Source organism: Micromesistius poutassou (assembly GCF_964030765.1).
Source record: "Micromesistius poutassou genome assembly, chromosome: 24".
Taxonomy (NCBI): Eukaryota; Metazoa; Chordata; class Actinopteri; order Gadiformes; family Gadidae; genus Micromesistius; species Micromesistius poutassou.
The window spans coordinates 4,465,671-4,478,523 of record NC_140294.1 but is presented as its reverse complement, the minus strand read 5'-3'; the positions used below and the strand labels follow the sequence as shown (position 1 = coordinate 4,478,523).

Below are 12,853 nucleotides of genomic sequence, written 5' to 3'. Positions count from 1 at the left end.
CAACAATATATTGCTGTCGGTACAGTAAGGATGTTCATAGAACCAAGTGCCAAGCACTAACAATCACTAGGTTAACCCATTCCCCGTATACAACAAAGACAGCTAGGATAACATGCTACAAAACTAAGCACTAACTAAGTACAACATACAATAAGTGCATACATTAAGTGCCAGGACGTACAACAAACAATTAGAAGGAGAGGTGAGAGGGGGGGGCTATGCAGAGTCCAAGTGAACTCTGAACAAGTGAGTCTTTTGCGGAAGCTGGTGAGCAACTCTGCAGTCCTGACATCGGCATTGAGCTCGTTCAACCACTGCGGTGCCAAAACAGAGAAGAGTTGGGACTTTGATAACCATCCTTACCTCGCACGCCCACAACTCCCAGTGCCTCATCACTGGGTCCTGACCGCACCCCCACCCACCCCAACCACCCACCAACCACCACTCAGCCCCCCGGGGGCGTCGGGTGCCCCCGTGTCTGCTGGCACCCGATGATGGCATGACGGGTGGGTGAGTGGCTGTGACCCTTGACCTCTGTACTGGAGTCTGTCTCCCACTCTGAGCCAGAGCCTCCCATTGTGCGTTGTTCCCAGCATGGTTTGGGGGGCTGGGGGGAGAGGGGGGAGGGAGGGGGGGGGACAATTGTCGCTCTCTTGGCTCTTTTTATAGTGGATGGCTTTTTCTGCCTTTCAACCACACCAGCAACACTGTTCCACACAGGGCGGCGCACACACACACACACACACACAAGTACAAGTACAAGGACAATTGCACACACATATACATAACTCATATATACACACATACACACACAGACACACACCCAGACACACACCCAGACACACACACACACACACACCAGTGGCGGCTGGTGGTTTTTAAAGTGAGGGAGGAAGGACTGCGCTTGGTTGCCATTGGCCTGCTTGCACTGTTAGTGGCGTATGGTGGCATAAGTATGTGAGACTCAAGTTGTATAGCAGGGATAGCAGGGAGGGATAATTATGTGAATAAAATTTATAGAAATCCACCAGTGGCAGCATTGTACTTTGAAAGTTGGTGGGCAGCATGTCTTGGACTACAAGGGCAGAAGGAAAGGATGCAAAGCCTATTAGTCAAATCAGGCCTACTCTTGATTTGTAAAACTAAATTAAAAAAATCTGGGCCTATTTTTTGCCCTCAATGACTGAAGCTATTGGTTGTAATTTGGCTATGTTTATTTTCAGATACAATTGTTTTAAGAAAAATTAAGACACAATACCAAAAGTGATACCATTTAAAATGGATCATGCTCTGAATCATTCACTAACATCCTTTCCACAATATCAAACAGAACGGTCAGAGTAACAAACAATTAAAAGAACAAGAAGAACATCATTTCACAACTATTGACATGGGCTGTAAGCCTAACATTCCTAACATAGCAAATGTGGATGTTAATGGATGTTTCAGAATGTTGGTCATGGTGTTAAGCCAAATAAGATTGAGGGACTTAATTTATAGATCATGTCAATCCTCCTCGCTGTTTGTGTTGCAAAGATATCAGTGACCTGGTCATACCAAACAGGATATTTTTTAAGTGATTTCAGAATAACGGCGTGTGTAGCTCCACGTTTTCGCCAACCTTTCAGACGGCTTGGTAACCCAACGGAGGAGTGTCGGAAAATAGGTAGGCTCGGCGTGTTTATTTCGGCTGACTTTTTGCGGTGGAAATGCCAATAAAAGCGAACAGAGCCGCACTGTACTGCTACGAACAGTAGTGCACCGCTTGGTGGAAACGAGCCATACGAGCAGGTTCGTTGGTTCTCGTAGCCTAGACTTGAGGGGATAAACCCTCCCTCCAAGCTGCTCCACAGCCAGGGCTCTTGCTTATTGGTTCAGAGCACAGCCAGGGCTCCTGCTTATTGGTTCATAGCGCAGCCAGGACTTCTTCTTATTGGTTCATAGTGCAGCCAGGGCTCCAGCCTATTCGTGAATAGATGTTGACACGATTCAGATCCCTTAGCTAGTCCCACCCACTCAGAGGAGGACTTTCCTCCTCTCTCCCATTGAACCCCATGTTATTCACAGTGGCGGATTTAGCAAATTGGGGGCCCAAGGCGAAGATACCTCATCCAATCTTTAAAAGAGAACGGAGAAAAAAAATGTACAGACTGAATAGTGGATAGGCAGGTAAAACTAATCCACGCGGAAGTAAAGGTTGGAGATGAGAAAAAAAATCTTTCCCTTTAAACCCTGCATACTCCAAAATGAAGATGGAAATCAGAGAACACACAAAGTGTAGCACTACACAAACTAATAGTCACGATGGAACCCAACAGAGAATAAGGTTTCAGATAACACCTCACTTTGCCAAAATGCCAGAACTGTTTATTTTTAAGATCAAATCAATATCAGTATAACAGCAAGACAAGTAGTTAGGGTAAACCCCCACAAACAGTCATATAGGCCTACTTAGCAAAACATCGCAAACAGCCATACTTAGCAAATATTGCCAAGAGGAATAATTGACTTTGTATGTGTGAGGTTGCAATTGGCATTGCACTTGAGATTGAACGTTTCAAACAAATCTATATATATATATATATATATATATATATATATATATAAAAGAAAGAGAGAGAGAGAGAGAGAGAGAGAGAGAGAGAGAGAGAGAGAGAGAGAGAGAAGATAGATTGTTCTCCACATCACATGCTTCTGACACAGTCCTACTTATTGACGTCTTCTCACAGGTCTTCACCTAGCGCCACTTCACAGCTAGCTGCTGCTGCTGTAGCGGCATGTTCAACGCTTTAGACGTTGGTTGTTCCTGTCTGTATCCCCAACAATAGCAACAATCGCTTTTTTCTTTTATTTAAGCCGCTTGGGTAACTTTATTTCCTAACCCTTTTCCTAACCCTTTATTTAATTTTTTCCCGTTTAGACTCGTCTTGCTTCGTCTCTGTGTACTTACATTTTTTTCAATTATTATTATTATTTTTTGAGGTTGGTTGGGGGCCCCCCTACTATGGGGGCCCCAAGCGGCCGCCTACCTATGCCTCTATGGTAAGACCGCCACTGGTTATTCACCGGCCGCCAGTAGTGCCCGAGAAATGAATGGGAGTCAATGGAGGCTGAGGGAGGAACGTCCTCCCCGAAGTAATATTCAATAGGCGATAGGAGGTGCTAATGAACAAACATTACATATACAAAGGCATTAAAGTAGTCATATTTAAGGGCATTATTTCATTACAGTAGTCTGGGCAATCTACACTTTTTTTTTTTTCAAGAAAGAAAGCCTCGATATTAAAGAAACGCAGACTCAAGGCTATTAGTTTTCAGACTATTTTTTTTACCTTCTTTCTTAGCTATGGATGTTGAGCTAGAAGTTTAACTTGTTCTGAACATCTCGCATTGCGATTGTCCAATGTCACTTCTGAGTCAAATCACTCCATAATCTCATTTAACTTCCTTATTCTACGAGTGGTAGGCTATCTTCGCCTGCGCTGCCATCTCCGATAATAAACAAAGCAGCATGCATACACGCAACTAAGCCAAATTACTGCCTGACGAAAATTGGACTATTTCAAAATGTGCTTGTTTTTTTGGATGTAGGTAACAATATTTAACAATGTATAAATATTTTTAATTTGATTGGTTAAACCGCCACCCGCCCGAATTAATTAAAATATTATTTTTTGTCACGTCATCAGCCCGATCCGCAGTTTAGCCGCAGGGTCCGCAGCTGGAACCGCCAACCGTGCATCTCCAACACACACACACACACACACACACACACACACACACACACACCACACACACACACACACATACAGCAGTGCTAACTCATCTCCACCCCTGCCTCCACACAGAAGCTACTCCTGTAATGTGTGCATGCGTCGACCACAGCCCTGCGACCCTGACACCCTGAGTCTGTGGTGCGTAGGAGCCCCTCAGATACGCATCGATTCCCTCGGTATGCATCTGCAGACACACGCAGAAGAGACCCGCGTGGTGGGAGAGCGAGAGCAATCACACTGATGCTCGCTCGCCCATCCCGGCGGGGGGGGGGGACAAAGGGATCTGACTGTTAGTGGAGCATAGCTCAACTCCGACGCATCAGGCGCTTCTCACACACAATGCAGCTCATGGAGAGATGTCCGAGTTATATTAAGACTGGGTCTGATTTATAGTGTTCTGTGAAAAACGCCTGGAATAAGGAAAAGAAAACAGAATGGGTGCGGACAAAATGTTTCGGACAAAGGTTACAAGGAGAGAGAGCGATAATATTCAAAGTCGTTTGTTTGACCTTGTCCACACCTATTATTCCCCAGACATTTTTGCCAGACAAAGTATCATTGCAACCATATCTGTACCTATGTCGAATACATTTGCTTAAGCAGGTTTGTGTCAATAGTAAATAGTTATCGTGGTTTTCCAATTTACTACATTAGTCAGTCAAGGTGGTCCAAATTAATTTATTAACTGAATTCAGTCAGTTGATATCATTGGAAGCACTGCGACTTCTGAATGAAAGGGCGATTAATATTGTCCCCAGGGTAGAAAACCATCCTGCAATGACCCTTCTAAGTTTAGTGTTAAATAGAATCTCCTCATCTCGCTGTTCCACCATGTTGCTTCCCCTTCCCTGCCTGCCTGGGGCCTGATGCTATGCTAAGGGCTCCCTGTGGGCCCGAAGCAGGTGTTGGTGTCCTGCTGATAAGCATGCTTTTCAAAATGCAATTCCCTGGTGGTCTAGTGGATAGGATTCGGTGCTCTCACCGCTGCAGCCCGGGTTTGATTGCCGGTCACGGGACTCATCTTTTTTGTGACAAATGTACTTATTGTAAGACGCTTTGGATAAAAGTGTCTGATAAATGCCGTAAATGTAAATGTACCATGTCTTATCCTGGCATGTATAATACAACACAGCCAAATCGAGTCAGTAAGTGGTTAACCACTGAACCACTAAACCCTGCTTAATCTGAATGTTTTAATGGCATTACTGGAGATTCACCAAAATGCCTTAAAAAACCCTGTCCACTCACTTATATGATACAACTTTATTAATCCCCGTAGGAGAAATTCGTTATGTCCATAGAATAAGCTAAATACAACGTAACTCAATATAAAATGTTGCATTTCAAACGTCACATTTCACAAATCCTTTCGAGTTAACTGTGTAAGTCCAGTATGGCATGGAGACGGTGGGAAGATTCTCTCCCTTCAGCCCACAGGCAGATCTACTCAGCAGAGAGTCTCATTCAATATACGGGAAATACAAAGTGATTTATGTGTGTAAGAATCGTACACAGAGCCCCTTTAGAATGCTTTTTGACAACATTCTGGTGGGCCCGATGAAACATTGTATGAAAGGCTGTGTTTGGAGAGTTGATATACATATATATTTTAAAAAGACAGACAACAAAAACAAAGAACAGAACTCCTTTGTTTTACGTTCCATCATTGATAGTTACAACATGGGCTAGTGATAATGGTCTCAGTCTGCTTTAATGTTGAACCCTCGGCATCTTGTATAATATCATCGGTCTAAAATCGATATGTTATAAAGTCATGAGGCTGTGCCTTAGAGAGAAAGAGAGAAAGAGAGAGGGGTGTTTATGTTCAAATCGAAGGCTAATCCAAACAGTTCTCCTACTGGTTAAAGTGGTACTTATTAATAGAAAGTCAGGTGAGCATGGTTTCCTGAGCCTACACACACACACGCGCACACACACATACACACACACACACACACACACACACACACACACACACACACACACACACATTCAATGTTGTGTTGAATGAGTACCCATGTGGACTGTGCAGACCGTCTGGGGGTGGAGGGGCTACTGAGGGATTTTGGGGGAACATTTTACATTTGCTTCCCTTGACCTCAGCTGTCATGAAGGTTTAAATAAGCCGACCAAAAGGAGGGTCTTCATGGCATTGCGTGCATGCGTGTGTGTGTGTGTGTGTGTGCATGCATGTGTGTCTGTGGGCATGCGTGTGTGTGTGTGTGTATGTGTGTGTGTGTCTGTGGGCATGTGTGTGTGTGTGTGTGTGTGTGTCTGTGGGCATGCGTGTGTGTGTGCATGCATGAGTGTGTGTCAGTGCAGTGCCGCCGCTCCCCATACACAGAGTACGCAGAGCGCGTCGGTCCCCAAGTACCTGGGGGGGCCCCCAAAATTAAGGTTGATAATTATTACATTACAATTTTCAAAATATATAAATGAATTATGAACGGGTCCACCGTTGTTATTTCTCAATTGCGAATTACACTCCGATTTTCGCATCGGAGGCGGAGCATCCTTTATCAGCGTAGTCCCCCCCCCCCCCCCCCCCCACCCCCAAAAACTTAGCGGCGGTTCTGTGTCTGTGCCATGAATGTTTGTGTATGTGCATGTATGGAATGGTCTAGTGTTGGGTTTTGGAGCTGAAGTCTGCAATATGTCATTTGTTCTCCATTCAGGCAACTTAGAGCGCATTCAACACACACACATCCACACACACACACACACACACACACACACACACACACACACATATACGCCATATTCATATCTTGAACAAATCAACCAACGGGTAAAACATCTGCATTGCGATGGCTCAATAGAGTCGCCTCTGGTAATTAGCAAACAGCCATGGAGCTGTATCATGTATCATGTGTCCAGTGCATCATGCCATCAGTTTAAAGGGAGGTTTGCAAGCGGTTGGCCATGCAAAGGTGCTCAGGAGAAACAAGCAGCGGCGATCGAGCAAGACCTCGAGAGGTATGAGCGGTACTGGGTGTCAAGGAAGTCAGCGGGGACCTCGAAAGTGACGTCTTTAAAAAGTGATGAAGCGCGGCGGCGGTGCCGAAAGCACGACTCTGAAGTGATGTAACACTGGTGACAAAGAATAAAGGTGGTGACAAAACAGTGGTGGTGACGAGGGTGTGATGTTTGTGATGAAGAGCCGTGACGGAGAAGAAAACGTTGTGGTCGATGCGTCGCGTGACGCGAGCACAAACGACGGCGACAAAGTGTGAGCGCGGCGTCGAAACAAAAGCTTGACGGTGGCGACAACGGTAGCATAACATCGGTGACGCCCTCTGCTCCATCGAAAGCATAGCAGCCTCTACGAATCGTGCATCGTGCGTCACACCGACGGGTCAGTTCAGTCGTTACCTTTCTGCTTATTAACCGACACGCACAGCGGGCAGCCGCCACCTTCCGGCAGGAGCTCGCAGTCCACGGGGAAAAGCCCGCCCTCCAGCTTAGACCAGCAGTTGTCCCGCAGGCGGTGGCAGGAACTGCAGCAGGGGAGGTGGCGCCGCACGGCCGGGGCGGGGGTTAGCTCGTTAGGGTCGACGGTGGGGAGGGGGTCGCCCCGGCACTCGGGCGCCGCCAGCGGGCAAAGGAACCACTCTGAGCCCCGGAAGCAGTCGTCCAGCACCAGCCACTCCCACCGCTGCAAGAACGCCTCCACCTCCTCCACAGAGGTGTGGTTGAAGAAGTTGGGCAGCGAGAAGTGCTTCTGCCGTCGGCAAACCTGCCACTTGGACGGTACCGGGAGGCAGAGCGCCGCACCGGCGGCGGTGGCGTTGGGGCTAGCGTCTGAGGTTAGCTTTCGGGTGGTGTTAGTGACGCCCGCTGTCGTCGCTGACACGTTTTTGGGGGGTGCTGCGCTGCCTTCGAGTCCTGATGCTACGCTGGGTGTCGTTACGCTATGTGTTGTGTTGCTAAACGTCCTGTTGCTAGGTGTGGCTACGTTAGCTGTGCTAATACTGTGTGTTGTATTGCCAGCTGATGTATTGCTTGATGTGACTATGCTATGTGTCGTATTGCTACGTGTCATGTCGCTATCTGTCGTGTTGCTATGTGTCCCGTTGCTAGGCTCTGATGAATTCATACCCGTGGTGGAGGAGAGAATGACCGCCGGCTCCAGGCCCGACCCGGACCCAGAGTCCAGACCGAACCCTGACCCAGAGCCCTCGTGCCCTAGACCCGCCCAACCGTCAGACTTACGGTTTCCTGGCACGGTAGTGGTCTCCGATGGGGTTTCCGTGGTTACAGGGTCTTCATTCCAGAACCAGGCGTGTGAGCGCGTCACATACAGAACGGACAGCAGCAACCAAAGCCTGAGGGCAGCCATCCTGCTGCTGAGGGTCCGAGGGTCCGACTGATTCCCACCACAGCTGGAGGGAGAGGGTCTCCCTGAGATGAACACTGCTCAACAAGCAGTCCTTGTGTTCCTAAAGCCCTGACACCTGCTGTAAGCCTGAGGACCAGCACTGTAGGTCCTCACAGTCGAACGATGGTCCACTCAGTGACGGATGAGTGAGTGTGGAGGAGATGCACACACACACACACATGCTGGAAAACCAAAAGATCCTCCCCTTTAGTGACCCCCCCCCCAACGCTCTATCTGGGCTGGGGCTACTCCCTTCACTAAGACACACACACACACACACACGTACACACACACACACACGCAAACACACACACACACACACACACACACACACCAGTACCAGAAACACAAAAAACATTTAAACACACTCTGAGCAACAAAGTCCCACTATGATTCACAATTATGCAACAGCAGCATTGGCTGGGTGGGGGTCCGGGGGGGGGGGTTGAGTCTGGACTCTGGTCATTGGCCATTCTCGTGGCAGTGGGTGGTAGATTCACACGCTGTCCTCACTGTTGCTCCATTGTCTTTCCACAAAGATTCAAGTACTTGCAGTCAGACTCCAAACAAGCTGCAATGAATCTGTGTAGATTGTGTACATTCATATTCCTGTTTATTTTCTTACCTGATAACCTCTTATCACTGACATATTTGTCACATTCTTTCGTTTTTTCATGGCTGAGCTACTCTCAAGTCCTCTCAGTCTCAAGCCTTGCCTTGTTTAAGTGTGTGTGTGAGCCTGTGTGTGAGCATGCATGGTTTAAGTGTGTGTGTGTGTGTGTGTGTGTATGTGTGTGCGCACTCACGCATTAACACGACCGGTCACATACCTGTTTCATGGGGACTCTCGTTACCATTTAAGGACACCCACATTTAGGGACCGAATTCCAGAAGGAACATTCCGAAAAACGTCAGATAAAACTGTAACCGAGACTCCAAAAAAACCAAGGCTAAAAATGATGGCTGAGTGTCAGATAGCGCTATGTAGGAAACATGAGCTGGAACAGGACAGATGAGGCCGGACGGAAACGCACGACGGACAACGCAGAGGAAAAAGGTGGAGAGAGGAACATGATGAAAAGACAGAGGGACAAAATGATAAAAAATAAACCAGCGTAGCCTGTTCACTCTTTAACGGCAGTAAAAGAGTTAACAGACTGGTTTTAGTGGTGAGAACTGTGGCTGTACAGATAAACCACAGAGGTGAAGACCAGGAGATCATCTAAACCTCCGCTTTCTAAAGTATTTAGAATTAGATTTGAGTTATTGTGCCATTAACAGGAGGGGGGGGGAGAGGGGTGGAGAGACACCCTGAAGAATGGCAGGAAGATGGAAAAGATGAGCGAGGGGTGTGTGGCATCGCTGGAAACACAATTTCACTCAGCCTTGTGTGTGAGTGTATGTGTGTGTGTGTGTATGTGAGTGTGTGTGTGTGTGTGTGTGTATGTATGTGTGTGTTTGTGTATATTTTATGTGATATGTTGTGTGTGTGTGTGTGTGTGTGTGTGTGTGTGTGTGTGTGTGTGTGTGTGAGATATGTTGGGTGTGTGATATGTTGTGTGTGTGTGTGTGTGTGTGTGTGTGTGTGTGTGCGTGTGATATGTTGTGAGTGTGTGAGTGTGTGTGTGTGTGTGTTTGTGTGAATTGCTTCATCCAAGAAAAACTCCTGGTAATCACACCAACTCCCAAGGTTCCCACAGATGGAGAACACACACACAAACACACACACACACACACATACACACACTCACATACACACACACATAACAGTCCTCACCCCATCTCTGCCTCACCCGGATTGCCCTTATCATTCAACCAGTCACATCGCTCTCTCTCCCTCTCTCTCCCTATTTCTCCATCCCTCTTTCCTTCTCAATCCCCCCTCTTTTTTATCTCTCCCCCTCTCCCTCCCTCTCCCCCTCTCCTCCTGTCCCTCCCTCTCTCCCCTCTCTCTCATCGCTCCAGTGCATCTGCCAGGCTGTGGACGTCCAGCTGTTCCACATTCCAGCACCCAGACCTCCCACGCCCGGCCGTGTGACATTTGGAGGTCTGGAAACTACTGTTCGCTGCCTCTCTCTCTCTCTCTCTCTGTCTCTGTCCACTTTCTCTTTCTCTCTCTGTCTCTCTGTCCCTCTATATCGCTGTCTCTCTCACTCTCTCTGTGTCTCTCTCTCTATGTCTCTCTCCCTCTGTCTCTCTATATCGCTGTCTCTCTCTGTCACTCTCTCTCTCTCTGTCACTCTCACTCTCTCCCTCTCTCTCTCTTTCTCGCTCTCTCTCTCTATATATATATATGTCAGGTCTGGCTGAGAGTCAACATCTGCCTCTGTTTAATCATCTTTATATACAAATGTAATATTTGTATTTATTATTTATTATAGTTATTTTTGCCGTCAAAGGGATAGGATAGGATTGCCAGGTGTGTATGTGTTTGTGTGTGTGTGTGTGTGCGTCTGTGTGTGTTTAGTGTGTGTGTGTGTGTGTGCATGTTGACGTGGGTGCGTGTGTGTGCTTGTGTGCATGACAAATTAAACTGCGGAAAGGAGATAGAGATATGCATGATGAGAACCATACCATGCTAGTAAAACTGACAATAAGGGGGTCTATTAAGCGCCCACATCCTGACACACACACACACACTCACACACACACACACACACACACACACTTTCTCACACACACACACACACACACACACACACACACACACACACACACACACACACACACACACACACACACATTTCTCACACACACACACACACACACACACACACACACACTCACACTCACACACACACACAGCAGCACCAGAGAGAGGGGAAGTGCGGGACAGAGAGAGAGAGATATCCTCAGCTAGAGGGGTGGTCCGTGTGTCTCTGTGTCTCCTCACACGCAGGCTTGTAAAGTTTGAAGTAATACAAACGTCTGTCTGTGGGACGCTGGATTTACACACCGGGCCCCTCCTCCTTTGGGGCCCGACCCAGGGGCCAAACATTTACACACAGCTCCATAACCGGCTTTCCGTGAGCCAACCACGTTGTGTTTGGACGAGGGAACGATTCATTAGGAAGTAGAGGAAGCGCAGTTATGCAGCCAAGCGGGGAGCTCAACGACAAATGGAGTTCATGAACACATCATCCATACATTATGGAGCAGGCAGGATGCTGCACACACACACACACACACACACACACACACACACACACACACACACAGCTGTCGGCTGCCTGGCTCTTGTCGATCAGGACATTAGAACAGGTTGGACATATTTCAACTCAGTCACTCACTCACACACGCACGCACGCACGCACGCACGCACGCACGCACGCACGCACGCACGCACACACGCACACATACACACACACACACACACACACACACACACACACACACACCGCTGTAGTCATTTAGCCCAGCTGTCCGGACAGATACTCCCACACACAATCTTCTTCTCTCACACACATAATATCTCTCTCTCTCTCTCACAGATACACACACACACACACACACACACACACATACGCACACACAAAAAAAAAACGTTTCTTAAATCTTCCAGCAGATGGCGCAGTTTGGACACTGTTGTAATATTGAGTTGAAAATTGTGGTCTAGAACTTGTTACGGTAATGTGCAATGAATGTACTATTGAATGTCTAAATGTACTATTCACTAAATAATGTGCACAGTAATAGCTGGAAAATACTAACAACCTGGCCTACAATTATCAACTGTCTTTTAGATTATGTCATGTTCATCAACTAGCTGACTAGAAGATCTATGGTTCCTAATCAATCTTTAATGCTAGAGCATGACGTTCAAAGAGTCAGGCTAAGGGGTTTGATTCCCTGTGTATCTCAAGTGTTTGCGCATGACATTAACCCTGGATGGGTAAAAGGTTCAAGCCAACTAAAAACACTATGGAATATTCCCAATTTAGCAGACCCTTTTAACCAAAACCCCTTAGGTTAAAAGTTCAGAGATTCAGTCAACGGAGGAAGTAGAGCTCAGAGGGTATATTGCTCATGAATGCCTACAGGTTAGACTGTGGGTCTTTGTGGTTTGAACCCAGTGACACATCATAGTCACGGCACTATCCTTAAATGGTATATCATTTGCAGTCAATAGTAGATCTTAGATCTAACCTCCACACCTCTCTCCCCCTCTCCTCTTCTCTCTCTTCTGTCTCCCCCTTTTCTCGCCCCCATTCTCTCTCCCTCATTCCTTGTGTCTCTTTCCTATCTCACCCCCCTATTCTCTCACCCTCTTCCTTCTCTCTTTATTGCTCATCTCTCTCTCTCTTTCTCTCTCTCTCTCTCTCCCCCCCCTCTCTCTCTCCGAACACTCTGTGGTGGCAGCTTGGCTCTCAACCTTTGAGAGAGGGAGAGAGAGAGAGAGAGAGAGAGAGAGAGAAGGTGTGGGTGGGGCAGTTCATCTCAGTGCCATGCAGAGAATAAATGAACAATAAAGAGAGTGTGGGAGAGCTGCAGGCTGAGACAAGATGGTTCTGTGTCCACAGGAATCCTACCAGCTTTCAGTGGTGGCCTCCTGCTTTTGTTGTGTAACAGCAAGTCACAGTGCTGGTTGTAACCAACAATATGTAGATAGGAGAGTTGTACAAAGGAGAAGATGTTAGATGAGTAGTTATTTTCACACTTCTATTTACTATTTCATTGTTTAGTACAATCCAACGCGACT

General features: G+C 47.1%; 1 protein-coding gene across 4 annotated transcripts in view; it reads right to left on the bottom strand.

The window, feature by feature from the left end:
- The window catches only part of LOC311369659 (uncharacterized protein), a 41,010-nt gene extending 32,732 nt beyond the window's left edge, over positions 1–8,278 (bottom strand). For 3 of the 4 annotated variants that reach the window (XM_084487875.1, XM_084487876.1, XM_084487877.1), the window contains exon 1: positions 7,149–8,278. In XM_084487875.1, the coding sequence (XP_084344001.1) occupies positions 7,149–8,115 (967 nt within the window). In that variant the 5' untranslated portion in view covers positions 8,116–8,278. The remainder of the gene's footprint in view (positions 1–7,148) is intronic. The other variant, XM_084487878.1, reaches the window with a different exon arrangement.
- Positions 8,279–12,853: the final 4,575 nt, after the last annotated feature.